Source organism: Cygnus olor, chromosome 1, assembly GCF_009769625.2.
Source record: "Cygnus olor isolate bCygOlo1 chromosome 1, bCygOlo1.pri.v2, whole genome shotgun sequence".
NCBI lineage: Eukaryota > Metazoa > Chordata > Aves > Anseriformes > Anatidae > Cygnus > Cygnus olor.
In genome coordinates, this window is record NC_049169.1 from 133,562,776 (window position 1) to 133,583,578 (window position 20,803).

Below are 20,803 nucleotides of genomic sequence, written 5' to 3' on the forward strand. Positions count from 1 at the left end.
CTCCTAACTTTTTTTCCGTAGGTGTAGCTGTTTGAGAAGCATTTGCATACACTTGTATAGGTGCTGTTATTATTTTTCTCTCATTTTTAAGTGAAGAGGTTTTTGTGAAATGTTCGCTGCTCTGTTAAGCATCCCAGGCAGGTGTGTTAGTTCTCTTGCTGCTACTTTGGCTCAGCATCCCTCCTGAAGGGGAAATGGAAGGGAGTGTTCTGGCAGGTGGCAGAGCGTGTCTTCTGCACTGTTGTGTGCTCACACAATGATAGGTGCGATGATGTTTCTCATTTCATTCCAGATAGGAACCATCTGCTGATCTCGGGAGAAGCAGATTACTATGGTTAAGCAGTGAGCATTTTGTCAGACTGCAGGGGAAGGTCTTTGGGTGTATTGTAGTCATCGGCTCTGCTTTTCTTTCTTCAGTAGTAGTATACCTTTTCATAGTATCTATGTTAAAGCTTATAATTCAAATGCTGTTGCCTACTTGTTATATATTCAGAAAGTAAGTCAATGTGCTCATGAATATATTCAGAAAGTAAGTCAATGTGCTCATGAATAATTTCACTATTTTATTTTCCCTATTATAGTATTTTTTACATGGCAAAGGACATGGAGACAAGTGAAGTCCCTGATCTCTCTAAACAAATCTCATGAGTGCAGTTCCTTTCTTTTGTTGCTTTTGCCTTTCATTGTTTAAGTGATAATAACAATAAGCATACCTTTAGAGACACAGAAAGCAAAGAAAGGCATGAGAAGGAAATTAAAGGATGGTTACCAACAGTTGCTTTGTATCAAAGGAGACCACTCAAAAAGATAAACAGACTGGTAGAAAAGCCACTGTTCAGGATCTTTGCTGAAGTGAAACCAAGAGTTGAAAGGACTTTTCTTCCTCCATTTGGTTTTAAATTAAATGTTATTGACCTTCTTTTTCAATGATTTGTTTTGTGGGAAGACAGAAAGGATTGTTTGCTGACATTTTTTAAAAACAAATGAGTTTGGAAACCAAAAGCACCTTTCACAGTGAAACTGATAATTTCACTGGCAAAACTCAGCCTGAAGTTTACTTTTGCCAGAACCCCTCTGGAAATACAAGTGGGGGTGTTCTGCTTCAGTAATCACATGTAAATGCAGAAATGCCAGCAACACTGTAATAATGACTGTGGTGTCTTTTGAAGGCACTCTGAAGCTTCCGTTCATAGACACTCTTAAATAGTTAATTAATTTCTTTTCAATTTACATGGAATATGTAATGACATCCCTGAGTACCAGATTTCCTTCCCTTCTTTTCTTGTTATACAAAGAATAAAGAGTATTTTAATTAAGACACTGCCTGCTGACCTGTATAGTAGAGTGCCAGTGGGAAAGAAAGTTTATGGAAGAACAGGTCCAGATAGTTCTTTGTTGTGACCCTCAGAAACCTTTTCTGAACTCAGGTGTGACAGCTTGAAAAACCCAGGTACCTCTGAGGTGATCTTTGAAGTCTGCCTTCCCCTTTGTGAGTAAAGAGAGGCAATTTTGTCCATTTGGATATGCCCTCTTGTTTCTGGCAGGTTGCTGTGTGACCATTTATGCCTTCCTCTTTGTAAGCTGGCTGCATGTGTTAGTAATCTTTTTTATTATCGTTTTTTGGCAGATACTGAGCGTCTCTATACAGTGGTATTTGAAGAGATCTGTGGGCGTTTTGGAAAGAAGTATACCTGGGACGTGAAATCATTGGTCATGGGTAAAAAAGCACTAGAAGGGGCACAGATTATTCGAGATGTTCTAGATCTGCCAATAACCAAAGAAGAGTTATTACATGAAAGTAAAATGAAGCAGGAGAAGATATTCCCTACTGCTGAATTGATGCCAGGTATGTTTCTTTTCAGTATTTATAAACTGCTTGTGGAATTATGTAAATGCTAACCAAGGCAGAATTTTTTAATCTAACTTCGGGTTAAAGGGTACTGAGTATTTTTTCTTGTTTACTTGAAGAACAGCTGTTTTCTATGTGTTTTAAAGAAAAGAAGAAAAAAACCTACGTAAATATATACAAATTCTGTTTTGTAAACTAGATATTCTTTAGAATAGTTGTTGGCAGCTGTGTAACTCTAGTTTTCTCTGGCTGTGTGCATAAGCCGACTTTAAGCACAAACATACTTCTTGGTGTACAGGCAAATGTATGTGTCAATGGGTTTTTTCAGGTGAGATTCATCTCTCCTAACGTGAACATTGCAACTTAAGCATGGCATCTGAGCCAGCTGTGCCTCAATGGAGAGGGAGGGTTCCTCAGGTTATCCTGACAGGTAAGTTTAACCACTTCCTGAAGATACTTGTCTTTTACCAGTGGTTGTGCAGGAAGCCAAAATGAGTGGCTCAATATAGGCAAGAGGATGAATTCACACCACAGATAAGATTCATACTTTTATATTCTATTACATTTACATGTGTAATGCTTAGAGAAAAATCCTCAGTCATATAAGAGAAGGAATACTAAAAGCTGGAATTGCTGTTAACTTTTTGTACAATGTTAAACATCCTGGAGCAAATGTCAAAAATTTATGGAGGAAAAGAATGGGAAAGAGGGAGAAATAAAATATATCTGTATATATTTTAAAGTGAGATAACTGCATGTCAGTAAAACAAGTCCAACTTTTGGATTTTTTTTCTCTTAGAATGCATGTTTGTTTGCCACAGCACATTAATGATAATGTTTTAATTTTTAGATGCCTTTTTATACCTAGTTTTATAATGCATTAAGAGGCTGAATGTTAAAAATACATGTTAGGTTAGGAACAAATAAAAAGAATCAAGAATAAAAGGTATAATTTGGTAGCTTTAAACACTTCAGACTCTTGAGCAGCCAATTTATGTATATATCTCGCTGATCCCTTTTATATCCAAGATTTTTGAAATTGCACCTTTCTCTCTTATAGATCCAGCTAACACTGTAAGCCTAGTTAAACTCTCTAGGAAAGCAAGAAAGATGGAGGGATTTGGTTTTCATTTTTCATGTCAAACTTCTGGGACTAACTTTGCACATATATTGTTTGTAAGACAAACAAAACATTTTAGTCCGGGTTTAGAATATGCCAGATGGACAGATTGGTGATGGAAGTGTTAGAAGGCTCAAAGAAGAGTCACGGTAATAGAGCAGCACAAGTAGTAGATGCCATTAAGTAGATATTCCGTGTCTGCTGAGGACTGTGATAACGTGGGTGAGCTGGCTTGAAAAGAGATGCAGAGAGATGATGGAACAGATTAGCCAAAGGAAACATTAAGTTTTGCACTGTTCCTGACTTGGAAAAGTGAATTCTGGGCTCACTGAAGCTAGACTATTATAGGCAAAACAACCAAAATTCTTACTGGGACAAGCATAAGAATGTTTTTATCATAACCAGAATTGTTCAACTGGTTATCCTTTCAGTTTAACTAAATATATGTGATAACTCTCTTCAGGCAATTTTCTGAAGCAGAATTGATGTGAACTTAAATACTTTATGCTTACTGGCCACTGTGGGGAGCAAAGGCAGCCTTGGTCGGTGAAGTAATAACATTTGTACTTGGTAGCATTATATGAGATAAAAGCTGAATTGCCATGAATTTTGAGAAAGACAGGTTAATGACAGTAATCTAAAAAGAAATGGCACTAGCTACTTGCTATTTGTTTTGTTTAAGGACTAACCTGTGCTTCAATCTGATAACCAGATTTTTTTAATCTGATACCTTTCTCATGTCTTTTCATATCTTGTGAGGATATTTATGTAATCTTTGGAGGTTTATACAGTCTCTTAATGTTCTTTAATTAAGAATGAACTTAATGCAGCTGTTGTAAAAGATGTAAAGCTGTGGTGACGTCTTGTGCTTACAAAGTTCTCTGACTAAACTGGTGTTTCATGTTGTTCTAGGTAAATACACGAAAGTGAAAGTTAATTGTCATGATATTTAACAATGGTAAAAGATGACTCTGACATGACCATTTTTTGGCAGTTAATAGGTAGGTGAGGTTCTATTTTCAATCCATTTCTACAGCTTTTCCAAGAAATAATATTTAAATTTGAATTGATGGAGAACAGTGCTAAATGATGACAAAAAATATTTGAAAAAGTAACTCAAGGAAAGCAGCACTTGTTTCTGGCCATAGAATGAGCTATGCGCACGTTTGTGCCAGTAGTACAACTCTTTTAATTCTCAGATCAAGTAAGTGACAGATATGTCAGCCATGGTTAAGGATGGTATGGTAGTTTTGCCTGACAGTGTGTATCAAAGCCATGCCACTGTATAACGGTTTTAAGAGACATTAGTGGATGAAAGTGCAAGCTGGAAGATTTCAGTATGGCTGAACTTGACTGGCAAGCTTCAATACATCAAGCTGTGGTCAAGTACAAAGTTAATTTATGAAGAAGATGTATCCATTTCTAATAGGGACTTTTCCAGTAAGTATTTGAGAGTTTTTCATTGTTATTTTTGGTTCTGAAAGAATCTTAGGGTAAGCTAGTTTTGATTTAGTGTGGCAAGGAATTAATTCAAGACAGTGCTGACAAAACGACAGGGCTGCTGCTTGTGCTGCTTTTCTAAATATTGCTGTCAGAGTGCAGACATTGTTATCTGCAAGAGTAACATAGCAGACTTTCTGTTTCTGCAAATGTGGTACTGCATTGCCGTGAAGTAGATCATCAGAAGGAATGACAAGTGGAACAGAAGAAAACCATGCATATGTACATTTGCCTATACATGTCATGTATAGGTGTACTGGGGCTTAGCACAAACCCAGAGTATATACACAGCCAGAAAAATCTAACTCAAAGTTACCCAGCTGCCAATAGCTATTATACTCATGTCACAGGTATGAAATTAATGCCATTATTTCATAGCAGTCTGCACTTTTTGGCTCATCACCATGACAAGGTACAGATGCTTAAGGATTTTGTGCTCCTTTCAGAAGTTTTCCACTACTGGATCATCTTCCTGATAGCTGGGATTTCTTGTTTGCAGTTCCTGTTCGGCCAGTGCAGAACATGATATGGAAACCATTTTCATGTTCAGTTATGGTTGACTGTCTTTTGCAAGCATGAGGAAGTAATTTCATAGCTAAGTTTTAGTACCGAATCAAGCCAGTCAGAAATTACAAAAAGAGAAAGAAAGAAATACAAGTTCCAGTGACAACTTATTTTAAAGCCTTACATCTTTTTTTTCTTGAGCAGTTCCATTCAACCAGCAGTCTAGTTTGCTTAGCTGTTGTTTCCTTGATTAATGTTTGTGCCCTTAACGGTTATACAACATGGTAGGAAGTCTGTTTTTTCTTTTCCTTGCTATTATTTTAATGGTAGGAAACTCTGGTGAGTCCATGCTGGTCTCAGGGAGCCTGTAACCCATGGAGGTCCATCAATTAGCTGCAAACCGGGAATGATCCAGTCTATTTGGTTGGTTTCAAACATTTCTCCATTGCAGTAAGTCCTGAAAAATTGCAACCCAAAAATGCTTTCACCAGGAAGTTATCAACACAGTTGCCAGAAGTTTTGAATTATGTAAAATTTAGAACTTATTTTTTTTTTCCATAGCTATATATGCATCAGGATGTCCAGACTATGGCAAGGTAAACTGGCTTGGTGAACAGGTAGACTCTATGCCAACAGAAGAATCTTTGGCACTCTTTAGAGAGCAATAAGACGAGAAGATAGAATTCTTTATTAATAGCCAACTAACTTCCAATTTGGGAGTAGGTTATTAGTTTCCATCTCTAGTTTTGTAGCTCAGTGAAAGAATAATGTACTATTACAAATATCATTTTTTAAATGATATCTCAGAACAAAAAAGAAACAGGTGGATGTGAGAGATATATTTCCACAGTCTCATGAGATTCATGGCAATTACACCAAGTGGTGGATAGCCCCACCTCCGTCACTTTATCACCATCACAGCAGCAATGCTAAATTCACTTGAGGATTGAGAACATGTGCAGATAATGAATAGTGCTGTTCTGATGGGCTTGGAGCTGTTGTAGCACACCAGACTACATACAAACTAATTTTAAAAAATATATATTTTTTTTACTTAGATGAACAGACAGCTTCTTATTGTTCTCAGTAAGATATTTTTTCTCTTTGGGTGCTTTTTGTGTTTTGATGCTGCTGAGGTTTTTACCGTAGAATTGCTTTTATGATCTTAAAGGATTATCATTGAATTGGCTAGAAATCCAATCAACTTGACAAAGCCCTGAGTGGCAACGTTAGCTTTTCTTTGATTAAAAAGAGTGATGAAATCTTGAAGAGCTTAAAGTTGGGTCTGATATTACATTCAGTGTAGTAACTGCGAATGATTTTGAAAAAGAGGAACAGTCTTTTCATAGAGATGCTATATTTATCCTTAAGATTTCCATTTGTGCACAACTGGACATAAATCATACAAGACATGCATAATGCATGTACATAGTTAATTTACACAATGCATGGTGCACTTTTGTTTCCTTTATCCATTTTCTCAGCAGTAAATCTTTTCTTTCAAAATACTTACTGAAGCCTCACAGACTACTTGTTTTGTGTAATATGTTGTAGACATGAATCTGGGTCTCTGAGCTGCCTTGGTTTTGGTGACCCTGAGGTCAGGTGTCCTCTGCTCTCATGCTGTTAGTGTGAGTAGAAAGCTAACTCTGTCTCTGGAACAGAGAATGAGGAGCAACACTGTGATAGGTGTATCAAAGATCATCTTAGAGGGAGTGCTGAAAGTCTACAAAAAGAGAGTAAAGTTGTATTTGGGCTCATAATTTGTTGGCAAGCCATGTGAAGAAAGTGCATGGTGACCAGTATACCTTTTCCAACAAAAATTTCAGTGCACAGGGCAAAAGTCTGTTGATCAAGACAGTGTTCTCTAAACAATACAACTCTGTAGCCTTGTTTCTTCTGCAGAATATGCTGCATCTTAGCTAGAAGACTTTGCAAAAATAGTTATATTAGCATGGACTACATAGCATAGACAAGCTCCAGAATTACAGCAGGGGATTGCATAATAGTTAAAATACTGTTAATTAGTGTTTATATGTAATTAGTACATAGGAGGCACGCAAGGAAGATGAACGGGAGGTGTGGTACATGGTGATGTTCATGAAAGGATTTGCCCCTGAAAATGCCACTGTTTGCTTATTTGAGATCTAATTTTGAAGCTTAACAGCTACCTTGTGAATTTTATTATACTAGCTTCTTGTGATCCTGTATACAGCCCATGCTTTTGTTTAAGAGAAGGCCTCGGGGACTTCCATTAATTTTTTAGGGGTTTTGTCATACATAGTTAATGTTCATCTTTTTAGGATTGTAATAGACACTTAGAAAAGACGGTGGGATTGTCCCTATAGGCCTAGTATTTATGTGGTACTGTTCTTGCACTCTGCTTGCTGTATACAAGCCAGCTGTATTCCTGAAGCCACAAGACTGTAGGATTTAGACCATGCCAAGAAGACCATCAAAAAGGGGATTTTCAGGTTAAGGTACTGGCAGAGCTTAGTGTGCAATTGTCTGCCTGATGGTGTAGTTATGGTTTCAAGTGAATAGACTGCAGGCAGAAGTATGAACAATAGAAAACATTCAACTGGTGAACAGAGGAAACAAATTATGGTTCACTGCTGAAGTGGAATAAATAATCGTTTTCCCCATCTCATACATTTGCCCTGTTTGTGATGGACATTATTTTCCTTTCTATCTCAAAAAACATTCTTACAGTCTACTATAACACATTCATACAAACTTCACTTCAAGAAAAGAGAAAAAAATATATAATTTTTTTTATAAGACAGAAGTTTGGTTGGAAATTTGTACTAGGAAAAAAATAGAACAGTTTTATATTATCTCCATATTTGTCTGGAGGCATTCCACAGGAAATAGGTTTCACTCTGAAACTCCAGTAGTGATGCGTGTTAAGAACAGTGTTCTGTTCAGTGGTAGACAAACAGAGGAAAAGGGATGATAGGGCAATTTGGAAGTATGCTGAATAAAGTCTAGCAAAAATGTGTATGTCATTCACCATTCTGAAATATCTTGTATGAAACAGAGGTCACATTTGTATAAAACTAAAAGGAAAATCAAAGTTTACTTTGTTTTCCATCAAATTGAGTTAGGTTACAGGTATTACAAATGTATTATTAATTTTCGCTTCATAATGAATAATGCCATTTTAGTATAAAATGTGATAATGAAAAAGAGGAGATAACTGAAAATGAGAGGGCAGTGCATATTGTCTTCCTGGGCTTCATGTAAGGCCTTTGACACTGTCCTCCATAAGGTCCTCGTGGAGATGCTGTTGAAGTATGGGCTGGATGAGCAGATAATGAGGTGGATTGAAAAGGTTGGCTGGACAGCCAAGCCTGGAGGGTAGTGGTCAGTGGTGCAAAGTCTAGTTGGAGGCCAGCAACAAGTAGAATACCCCAGGGGTTAGTAGTGGGTCCAGTCCTGTTTAACACCTTCATTAACAATCTGGATGATGGGGTAGAGTGCACCCTCAGATGATACGGAACTGGAGGGTCTGGCTGATTCACCAGAGGGCCATGCTGCCATTCAGAGGGACCCCAACAAGCTGGAGAGGTGGGTTGACAAGAATCCCATGAAGTTCAACAAGTAGAAATGCAGAGTCCTACACCTGGGGAGGAACAACCCCAGGCACCAGTGGCCACCCAGCTGGAAAGCAGGGTGACAGAAAAGGGCAAGTTGGACATGAGTCAGCAATGTGCCCTTGCTACTAAGAAGGCTAACAGTATTCTTGGCTGCATTAGGCCAAGTATTGCCAGCAGGTCAAGAGAGGTGATCCTCCCCCTCTACTCAGCTTGGTGAGGCCACACCTGGAATGCTGTGTCCAGTTCTGGGGCTCCCAGTACAAGAGACATACTGGAAACAGCCCAGTGTAGGGCTATCAAGTTGAACAAGGGACTGGTGCATGTCTCCTATGAGGAGAGGCTGAGAGAGCTGGGACTGCTCAGTCTGGAGAATAGGAGGCTCGGGGGGATCTCATCAATGAGTATGAATACCTGAAGGGAGGATGCTGAGAGAATAGAGCCAGGCTGGGCTCAGTGGTGCCCAGTGCCAGGACAAGAGGCAGTGGGCACAAACAGGTTCTGTCTGAACATCGGGAAACACTTCTTTGCTGTGTGGGTTGAGGTTGCCCAGAGAGAGGTTGTGGAGTCTTCCTCCCTGGAGATCTTCAAAAGCTGCCTGGATGTGGTCCTGGTCAGCCAGCTTCAGGTGACTCATCTTGAGCAGGGGGGCTGGACCAGATGAGCTCCAGAGCTCCTTTCCAAGCTCAGCCATTCTGTGAATCTGTGAGGGGAAACAAAATCATGTAGAATACAATGTTGTAACAGCACATAAATAATTAGAAAGGAACTATTTTAGACAAACCATTTTAATGTAGCGTTTTTTGGTTTCCTGAACTTTTGCACTACATGTTTGTATTGGTCACTGAAAAGGAAAATGCGAGTTAGCCCAAGGATTTTGTTGTTGTTCAGGGTAAGTCTTAATTTAAGTTTCTCAGTTGATCCAATGTGTTAGTTGTTACTGTGGTTTCAGCAGACTCTAAAGAGAATGAAGAGCACATTGGGAGACTAGCAGAGGAATAATATTTCCTTCAAAAATAAAATAAAATAATTTATACATTCTATATGTTGCAACTTTCAGAAAAAAAAGTATTTATCTCTTGTTTTTCAAAATGTGTTTGAGGTCTCAGGAAAAATCACTCCTTTCTGTTGGTTTAGGTTTTATTTTTTTTTCTCCCTCAGAGTTGCTAACTTCATTGACATTTGTGATTAATCTGTTTTTAAACATGCTGATGTTTAAAGTTGATCCTCCTTTTTTGCTTCCGTACCTAAATTTAGCTTAGAATTCTTTTTACCTAATTTCTTTCCAATAGCCATCAGTGTGTAACTATTGCATATGAAGTGTAGTAAGCTTCTGTGTCTGTTTTAGAACTTATTATGGATAGAGGAAAGAAACATTATTTACCTGTTTGATGATTTAAAACGAAAAGAGTACATTTGGAAATAAAGATATATGTTCCTGATCTTGTTATGATTTCTTGAAGGAAATTATGCTGTGCTCTCTAGGTTTGTGATTGTATATGTAGTACATCAAGAATATATCCTCGTGCTGGAAAAATGGGGAACCTTATTTCTTTTGTTCTTTCTTTTTTTTGTTGTTGTTATTTTTTTTAATCAATGACTGCTTGAAGGCTAAAAGAAAAAAATGAATTGCTCCACGTGGCTGAGCTTTCAGCGGGAGGGGTAGAGGATGGTCTGAAGAAGCCTAGCAGGTGGGTCCTTCTGTGGTGGATGGACCTTGATACTTGCATGATAGTAAGTAAGTTAGAAGTTAGTGAGTTCACAGGAACGTCCGTCATACTTCTTCAGAGACATTGCATTTTTGATTGGTTGTTTTTGAGGTAACTGAAGTCTTCATTTGAAAATTCTTTGTAGCTATAGGTGAATTTAGCAACAAAGTATGTGCCAGTGGAAGCTTCTTCTGTATCTTTAAATCATTTCCCCATTTCCCCATCTGAAAAAAAGGCAAAAGGAAGATGCTAAAAAAGATATTATCTTCCTAATAAAGAATTATGTGCTGAATTAGTACAGTAATCATATTAGTAATTCAATGGGGTGGTAACTGTCTAGAGCTATATTGGTGGTAATTGACTCAAACAAAAATGGATTTTGTTGATATATATCTTTTTCCAAAGAAATAACAAACACTGAATGAAAATATTTTTCTACTGCTACTGTCTTCATCTTGCTAAGTTATTCAAGTTATTCTTCCATATGCAGTTTATTTTTTTTCCGCACAGCTGATTTTCCCATTGTATATTTATTTTTTTCTAATCTATCTTGCTGTTTACACATATTCAAGTAATCATTTTAAAGACATTTTTAAAGTGCATTTTCTGAGTAATGTAAATCTTTGCTCTCTGAAAGTGTTAGGGGCAGCTGCATTCTAGCTCCCTTTTAGGTAGGACAGTCAAAAAGAGAAGGTAAACATGCACACGCACATATTTACACACTGGAATCATGAGAAGTGCTGGGGGAATATAAGGGAGAACCCTGAAGAAATGACCTTTCAGCAACAGTGCTTTTCTGTGGCTGGCTACCTCCAATTGAAATTTAGAGTAAACATACACTGACAGATGAGCTGAAGCTGTGGGACTGAAGAAAATTAGTTATCTGAAGAGAGGTAATCTGCATTCAGAATGCTGCTGTGAAGAAACATGGAAACCTTTGCACAAGAAACTCAAAATCTGCACTGAATAATGAAGTGTGTTTCCTTCTTACACAGGCTGCCATGTTTCCACTTTTCCCTACATTAACCTTCACTGGAAGATTGGATCAGATTGAAGGTTCTACCTATTATGTTCAAGGTGTTCATTACTCTGGGTTCACAGCATCAATAGATAAAGCTCTGGTATTAACAACTGTGATTGACAACTCCTCTATTCTGCCCAGTTACTTTCTCTAGTAATTGCTGAAGAGAAACCGAGCACTCTTAGGGAGTGGTTTAAGCCAGTTGGTTACCTGATTCAGAAATTAAAGACTATACCAGTCAGTGAGAAGAGCATATTTTTTGACCTTGATCCATCCATCTATATATCTATGTATTTTTGTTTGTTTTCTAGGAACATAACTCCAGGTATATATGTGAAAAGAAAGTGTTTCCCTGTGTGTTTTTCTTCCACTTACAGAGAATTTGAAATAATGAACATATATAATGTTGAGGACCTTACTGAATTAGATTGGGATGGGTATACAGATGCAATGATATTCAAGTAATTTTTGGCATATTTTGAGAAAAGCATCGTGATGACAGAATAAATATATACCTTGAGGAATATTCCATGATCTTTGCATGGAGCAAGAACATTTCAGACATAACAAGAATTCTCTTTGACACTTAAATGATCAAAGTAGAATGTTATATTCAGTATGACAACATTGTTGAAGTATTGCCAAATGTGTTGTAATTAAGTAAAAATATTAATACGTATACCTATGTATATGCATATATACACATTTTATATATATATATATATATATATATATATATATATAATGTACATATGTATTTGTCTTGCAGGGGTTGATAAGCTGATCCGGCATTTACACAAGCACAACATACCCATAGCTGTTGCCACTAGCTCAGCTGAAGTGACATTTCAGGTGAAAACAGCCAGACACAAAGACTTCTTTGGTCTTTTTCATCATATTGTGTTGGGAGATGACCCTGAGGTGAAGAGTGGCAAACCACAGCCTGATGGTTTTCTAGTTTGTGCAAAGAGATTTCACCCTCCTGCAGCTCCAGAGAAGGTAAGGAGGGGAGGTAATAAATGAACTGAAAAGTTAGGGGTATACTGTCCAGGCTACATTTCAATTTTTATTTATTGATTGACTATGATAAATGTTTAGGTTAAGATTTAATACAAACATTTGAAAAGTCAGCAACTTTTTTTTTTTTTCGATGTTTATATTGTTTAAGCTAGAGGTTGTTGGGAAGCGTTTTTTCCTTTCAGTGTATATGAAGTTTGTAATGCAGATTGCTCTGATTTACTGCATGGTCCTGTGTAGTAATAGGAAAGTTTAATGATTTTTCTCTCTCTGCATAAATCTGCAAGCATAACTTCACTACTCAAAGTTTAGAAACAGTTATTTAAACATAGATCAGTTTGCTTTTCATACTTTCGTGGCTGATTTACCTTTTAAGTATCTAAACATTAAATACACTTCTTTGTAAAGAGGGTATATATTTTTCTAAGCCATCTCTTTCCTCTTGCATTCTAAATCTTTGAGATCATATACATTTTTTTTTTTCTGATTTAAAACCGATCAGTTTGAGCAATCTTTCCCAAGTAGTCGAGATGTGTAGATTCTCTCTCATATATAACTTTCCAGACTTAATTTTGAAATAGAAATCTGTAGGTAGAATATCTGAAAGATAAATTGGTAGTCAGTTAAAGTGATGTGTTCACTTATATTTCAAACTAAATTGCCATTCTTCTTAAAATATTTTTTTTCACTTCTTGTCTATCCTGATGAAACATAAATTCTGAAGTTTAGGAGTTTCATTACTGCAGAAAAATGCATTAGATACTAATTTTTAAGAAACAACTTTAAGTGGGTTAGACTGTGATTACTGATTTCTCAGTAGGGTTGTTGAGAAGAAATGTGTACACAAATATATATGGAACAATTAGCTAGGATTCCTCAGCCTTTCATGCTTTAAATTCTCATCCGGAGCCCAAATGGTATTTTTGCTGTGTGGGAATTGGTGAAATACGTTGCAGTGTATGTAGCATAATATGAACAGTGTTAACCATCTATCTTTTTTTTTCTCTTGCAAGTCCTCTTGTCATTCTGTGTATGTGTATCAACTTCACTTGAAAAAATTATCCCCAATATACTTGACCATATTCATGCAGATGACGACTGTGTGGATATGTTAGGTTTTTGTGTGTGTAGGCCTTGTATGGTATATTCCAAATGCTGCAGAATGCTGCAGAATCTGAGTAGCAAGGCTGTAAATCTACAACAGAGTCCAGTAGTTATGTATTTAGAATATATTAATGCTTACCTGAGAGCAAATATTGGGAAGCAATAATCCAGGATTTTGGAGAAAGTGAGAGGTGAGTTTAAAACATGTAGCAAAGTTTTGTTACACTGTTTTTGTAGTTCTCCTGCTCTACCCTGAAACCGCAGCTTAATGTTGCTTTCCTAGAAAATTATTCTCTCTTCTTTAACTGTATGTCCAGAGCATATAAGATCAAGTTATGCTCCTGTAATGCTGTGTGGCATCTCTTTTTGTGAAACAGGATGACAAAGGTGCTTATTGTATACGTTTCAGTTGGATGGAGATGTTGGTGTAAGATGTTCTATAATTCTGAAAGTAAAAGAGCAAAAGGTATTGAGAATTGATATAAAGACAGGACATATTTGGTGTCATATCTGAAGGACAGGTAAGGAAATGTAATGTCAGTTGTGGTAGTGACAAATTAAACGTTATTCATAGAATCATAAAAATATCCGAAGTTGAAAGGGACCCAAAAGGGTCATTGCGTCCAACTCCTAGCTCCACACAGGAGCACCCAAAAATGAGACCATCTGTCTCATAGCGTTGTCCAAATGCTCCTTGAACTCTGGCAGCCTCGGTTCTGTGATCACTTCCCTGGGGAGCCTGTCCCAGTGCCCGACCACCCTCTGGGTGCAGAACCTTTTCCTAACACTCAGGCTGACCCTCCCCTGTCCCAGCTCCATGCTGTTCCCTCGGGTCCTGTCGCTGTCCCCAGAGAGCAGAGCTCAGCGCCTGCCCCTCTGCTCCCCTCGTGAGGGAGCTGCAGGCCGCCGTGAGGCCTCCCCTCAGCCTGCTCTGCTCTGGGCTGAACAAACCAAGGGACCTCAGCTGCTGCTCATACGTCTTGTCCTCTTCACCATCTTTGTTGCCCTCCTTTGGAAGCTCTTTAATAGTTTTATGTCCATTTTATACTGTGGAACCCAAAACTGCACACAGTACTCGAAGTGAAGGTGTACCAGCACAGAGCAGGGTGGGATAATCCCTGCCCTTGACCGGCTAGCAATGCTGTGTGTGTTGCACCCCAGGCAATAGCTAGCCTGTTTGGCTTCCAGGGCACACTGCTGGCTCACGTTCAACTTGCCACCAGCCAGAACCCCCAGATCCCTTTCTACAGGGCTGCTTGCCAACCTTTTGTCCCCTAGTCTGTATGTATAGCCAGGGTTACCCCATCCCAGGTGCAGAATCCATCACTTGGTTTTGTTAAACTTTATATTGTTGATGATTGCCAGGACCTCTAAATTGTCATGATTTCTCTGCTCTTAACGGAGTCAACAGCTCCTCCCAGTTTAGTCATCTGCACATGTGAGGAGCCTAATATCTAGAGGGACAGCTTTCCCAATGCTCTTAGTTTGTGTCTCTATTTCAGAAAAGTCACAAGATGATCATAATTTTAAGAGATAAAATCATTAAAACAAAAAACAAAACAATACAAAAAAAATAAAATACCAACCCCACACGCAAGGCTTGGAGATCATTTAATATGTACCTGGAGAGAATTTCCAGTTAGCTTCCCACTAAAACAATCTAGTACACACAAAAACTGTTCAGTGAAACACATCACATACCCACTGAGGACTGTCAGGAGACATACTTCAAAACTGCACTAATAATCCAAGCCAAAAATACGACATAGCTGTAGAAGACCAAATCCATAACTTAGCTGTAGTGATATATCAGCCTCGGACAGCCTTCTATAAGGAGGCAGTTCTAAAATCAGGTAAAAATGCGTATGATGGCTACTGTAGTATAACTGAAGGGGGGTCAAAGTTGTCCATCTGGGAATTTCTTAAATTTTGGCCTTTTTTTTTTTTTTTTCATTCTTTAGTTAACTAGGGATTTAATAAGCATAATGGTGAGAACAGAAATTTCAAACAAGATACACACTGCAAATTCAGCCTAAGCCTTACTGGTTTTTGATACATGAAGTTTTATATAAACTTATAACACTATTAACACACATGACACATAGTCATATAAATTATTAACTAAAACTGTCAGGTAATCAGAATATGATCTGCAGTTGAATACTAGTGTTTTTGTCTTTTACTAAATGCAAGTTTTTGTTTTATTTTAATACATGCCAAATTCTGCTTTCAAATACACAAATGAAACTTGTGTCCAAACCAGATGGAGCTGTACATATGTAGCCTGAGAAACAATTTGTGCTTGAATATTGTAGAGATTTCAGGCCACACTGTTCCAAACATTGTGTTCCTTTTCATATATTTTATTTAGACAATTATTTACACACACACACAAAAAGAAAAGTTTTTTTATCATCATTATTTTCCCACCTTTATATGAACATAATTTGGAAAACAAGTTAGTTCAAATTGTCTTAGAATTAGTTATTTTAGTATTTTGCTATGATTCAGATTTTTACAAAGGGAATCCCTTTTAAAGGAACCTTTAGAATGTGCTGCAAAAGCAGAATTTCATTGATGACAGTACTCTGAAACTTGGTAAATTTAGCTATACAGTTCACCAACTTGATCTGAAAAAAAGTAAGGAAACAAAAGTGTTTTCGATAAATGATGGTTTTTGTTCCAGTTTGAATTAAAGGACTTAAATTATTTAAAAACATGCTTTTGGAATTTATAAATATTAGACTATTAATCTTTGTTTTTAATGAGCATACTTTAAAAAACAAGTTTTAAAAAACTTTCTATTGCTGTTTATGTATACATAAAATATATCAACTGTAAGTTTTTAGTGCTATCTTGAGGAAATTTTGTTTCATGGTAACAAATTTTATGCTATTAAATATATTTCAAATATGGCTCTAGCTCAGAGAACTTCAGACATTCTCATGCAAACGTTTAAACATACTTTCAATATATTCATGTCATTAAAATACATGAATTAATTATTTACGTGCTTCAAGATGTGGAGGGTTAAGGCCTTTCTTCTCAATACTTTGGTAGTTTCGCGTATACTTTTTCTGTAAAACAAAAGCGGTGCAGTTAAAAACAAACAAATACCATTCGTATCCTTCCATTAAAAAGAAGAAAATGTTGGAGTAAGATAAGTGGTCATAACTCTCTTATGAAGAATAAGCCTGTTCTATTTAAAAAATTCCAAATGATTTAAATCTTTGTATTAATTTAAAATACTGTATTTCTTTGCGGTCTATTCTATTTCTAATTAATTAATTGATCCCACAGTTATGAATAATCTCTATACCAAATCTAGTGAGAGATCATTAAAAATTAAATGGCATTAGAAGTTATGAGTCTCAGTGGACTCTTTGTGTCATAGAAAAAAGAAGTTCAAAGAGAAATTTTTTCCTACAAAAGATGTGGTGAGAAAGTAATGGAAATTCTGAACACTGAGACCATGTTGTAATATTAGTCTATATTGTACAAGGAAAATAAAGGGTTAGAAGACTGATGAGGCACTTAGTGTGACCACCACTACTCTGAGCTTGTGTAAAAGTATGTTAAAAACCAAAATTTTATTTCTTATCCTTTCATCAGTGAAGTCAACATGGCTTCACTAAGGGCAGACTGTGCCTGATAAATCTGGTAGCCTTCTACAATGGGGTTACAGCATTGGTGGGTAGGGGAAGTGCAGCTGACATCATCTGCCTGGACTTGTGCAAAGCATTTGACACTGTCCCCGATGCTATAAGCTACATATAAGATATATCATCTCTGTGGATGAGGGTGGACCACTCTGTGGGTAAGCAATTGTCTGGATGGTTACACTCAAAGAATTGCAGTCAATGGCTCAGTGTCCAGGTGGAGATCAGTAACAACAGGTGTTCCTCTCAAGGCTTGGTATTGGGACTGGCTCTATTTAACATCTTTGTTGTTGACATAACACTGGGATTGAGTGCACCCTCAGCAAGTTTGCCAAGGACACCAAGCTGTGTGGGGTGGTTGACATGCTGGAGGGATGGGATGCTATCAAGAGGGACCTGGAGAGGTGGGCCTATACGAACTCCATGATGTTCAGCAAGGCCAAATGCAAGGTCCTGCACCTGGGCTGGGACGATCCCAAGCACAAATATGAACTGTGTAGAGAATGGATGGAGGAAAAGGACTTGGTGTTGGTTGATGAGAAGCTCAATGTGATGAGCCAGCAATGTGCACTTGCAGCCCAGAAAGCCAACCATATCCTGGGCTTCACCAAAAGAAGTGTGGCCAGCAGGTCAAGGGAGTTGATTCTCCCCCTCTGCTCTGCTCTCGTGAGACTGCATCTGGAGTGTTGCATTCAGCTCTCGGGCCCCCAGCACAAAAAGGACATGGACATATTAGAATGAGTTCAGAGGAGGGCCACAAAGATGATCAAAGGGCTGGAGCACCTCTCCTACAAAGACAGGCTGAGAGACCTGGGGTTGTTGAGCCTGAATAAGAGAAGGCTCCCAGAGAGACCTCGTTGCGCCCTTTCAGTACTTAAAGCGGGCCTACAAGAAAGCTGAAAAAGGACTCTTTGTCAGGGAGTATAGTAATAGGACAAGGGGTAATGGCTTTAAACTACAAGAAGGTAGATTTAGATTAGATATTTGGATTTTTTTACAATGGAAGTTATGAGTCACTGGAACAGGTTGCCCAGAGAAGCTGTGGGTGCCCCATCCCTGGAAGTGTTTAAGACCAGATTGGATGGGGCTTTGAGCAATCTGATCTAGTGGGAGGTGTCCCTGCCCGTGGCAGGGGGGGTGGAATTAGATGGTCTTCAAGGTCCCTTCCAACCCTAACCATTCTGTGATTCTATGATTTTTTTAAAAAATTATTATTATTTAAATTTTTCTCCTTTATTTTTCCATTAACTTCACCATTTCTACTGTGTGCATGTAGTATATGTATTTCAGTCATTATGGTTTTCAGATAACTAGTTATTTTATTAGTGGTGTTTTTGTTATTTCTTATGTATAGCTGGAGATTGAATTTATTAGGAGAACTCTAAGTAAGGTACAGAAATTACAAAGGCACGAACAGTCATTCTAGATGGTGTATTGAGCTGTAAATTGGGATACCTGCTGTTGAAGTCATGTAATTTAGTCATCATAATCTGCCCCTTTTCCATTTTTTAAATAAATTGGCATTTACTTTTTCTTGAATGTTTACAATTTGCAAATCAGACATTTTATTTTAGAACTAACAAAAGCTTTAAATGCAAAAATACATGGACATTTTTCAACGTAGTTCAAATGTGCATGAATAGTTGTCTCTTTAGCCTTGGCTCTAGACCTTTCTTTGAACAGGCCTACATTATCAGTTTTTCCTCATCTGAAACACTTTCATACGCTTTAAACTATTGTGACATACCCATACTCTGCTGTCTTGTCTCCTTGGACTCAGTTTTTATCAGTTATTTTAGCATATTGCTAGGTATGTGCTTTTTCAAGTGATAGAACCTGTGATTATAATGGTCATAGTACACCCAATTTTCAAAGCATTAAGCTGCAGTCAGTGGCACAAATGAAGTGGCATTTGTAGTAGATGACCATTGTTCAATGTGCGTTGCGTGCTGTACAGAAGCAAATGCTGCTTGTGCCAGCGGCCACTTGTGGAGTAAGAGGGGAGAATGTTGTTCCACTACTCATTCCACTACCCTTTCAAGCTGCTGGTACATTTTTGAGTAGAAGGCAGAATTTGGGCCTTTTCTTCTGAAGCTGTTTGACTTTCTTGTCTGTACTGATGTAATTACCATTCATTAATGAATTCAGATGAAGCTGTTAATGAGTTAGAGCCTGTGTCATCTGATTTGTTGATGCCGATTCCTGCATAGCGAGGCAGTTAGTATACCCTTGTTGAAGGTATGGGGTGGCTAGATTCTAACCTTATGGGTATTTCTAGTGCGTGTGTTTACTTGTTGTACTTTTTCGGAGGTTGTTTCCTCACAATTTTCTCAGAGTTCTCCTTTGGAGTCTCTTACATGCAAGGTTTTGCTCTCTCAATATCCCCCTTATCCTTTTATCCTGTGCTGTATAGTGGCCAACTTCCATGTGAAGCAGAAAAAACCCTCCCTTGGAAGGTGTATTGTGTGGTGGGGATGGCACCCCTGGACCATGGTGGGTCTACTGGGTAACTGTTTCAAGGCTGTAAATCCACCAACCTCTGCATGAGGGCTTGGAAACGCTGTAACTTTGTTGACTCAGGTTTACAGCAAAAGCGGAGTTCACTCCCTTGATAATTTAAGATTACGTATGACAGATTTTACTGTTAGTTTATGTAGGGTGACTGGGAGATGGATGAAGTATGTCATTGTATTTGTGTATCCAAATTAGTTTGGTTGTTCCATGCAGATATACCCTTAAGTGATGATAGTAAATGGAAACTGAAAGGGTATATCAGTTGACTTGAGATCCAGATATTTTCACTTGTCTGCCTTCTAACCAAGGTGAGGTGCCAAACACGTTAGGAGTCTCCCTTTCTAACTTTATAGTTTTTTTTTGAGAAACATGTCTAAAATTGCATCATCTGAGCAGCCAATGTCTGTTTGTCAGGAACTATACATCTCTTCCAGTTAATCTTTTGCAAAGCATAATTGGAAAAGTTGTTCCAGGTCTCACTCCTAGAACATGAAGAAAAATTGGCTCCATAAACAATTTAGTAGCAACTTGGGACTAAAGGTTTCTTCTGAAGCAGACCAGAGGAGAGGGTTGCCCTTATCTTGTCCACAGTATAGAATATTTCCTCAAAAAAAATGGGAAAAATAGCCTTTTGAACACTGTTCAACCTGATGAGTTCAGTCTTCCAGTTCATAGGTTTCCCTGGGAACTGTCCTAGTTACCACAGTATACACCAGCTGTTGTTTTCTCCGGAAGGTTCTTGACTAAAACTTTTTCCTTAATTCATAAAGCTTTTACTTTTCTTGCTCTGCAGTGGGTCTGAAGACATTTCTAGACTGCATTTGAGCAAGGTGTGATTCCAGTACTTAGGATGCGTTGCTGACATAGCTCTTGAATTCCTGCTATTATGGGACAGTGCAAAATAATAAACAGGATGATTTTATTTTTTTTTCCCTGTTGGAAAAGCTGTTGTTTTCAGACACTCTAGAAATTCAAAGGAATGAATTGTGAATAAATAATACATTTGAGCATATCTCCAAGCACTCTAAAAAGCAAATGTGTCTAATACTTGGTGGCCAGAACTAGAAGTGTACAGGCACAAAATCACCTTTTAACTTTAGCCAGCCTATTGCATGTTTATTAGCTTAGCTATGAATTTTGTAGCATGAACTCAGCCTACAAGGTAGCATTGAATATCAGTGAGTGAGATACAAGAGAAGTTACTGGATGT

General features: G+C 37.8%; 1 protein-coding gene and 1 long non-coding RNA gene across 3 annotated transcripts in view; both read left to right on the plus strand.

Annotated features, from left to right (window-relative positions):
* Positions 1-20,803, plus strand: part of LOC121058537 — a 256,855-nt gene that overhangs the window by 131,463 nt on the left and 104,589 nt on the right. The window lies entirely within an intron of this gene.
* The window catches only part of LOC121058530 (pseudouridine 5'-phosphatase), an 84,341-nt gene that overhangs the window by 26,783 nt on the left and 36,755 nt on the right, over positions 1-20,803 (plus strand). For both annotated transcript variants that reach the window (XM_040534174.1, XM_040534183.1), the window contains exons 2-3: positions 1,628-1,846; positions 12,069-12,298. In XM_040534174.1, the coding sequence (XP_040390108.1) occupies positions 1,628-1,846; positions 12,069-12,298 (449 nt within the window). The remainder of the gene's footprint in view (positions 1-1,627; positions 1,847-12,068; positions 12,299-20,803) is intronic.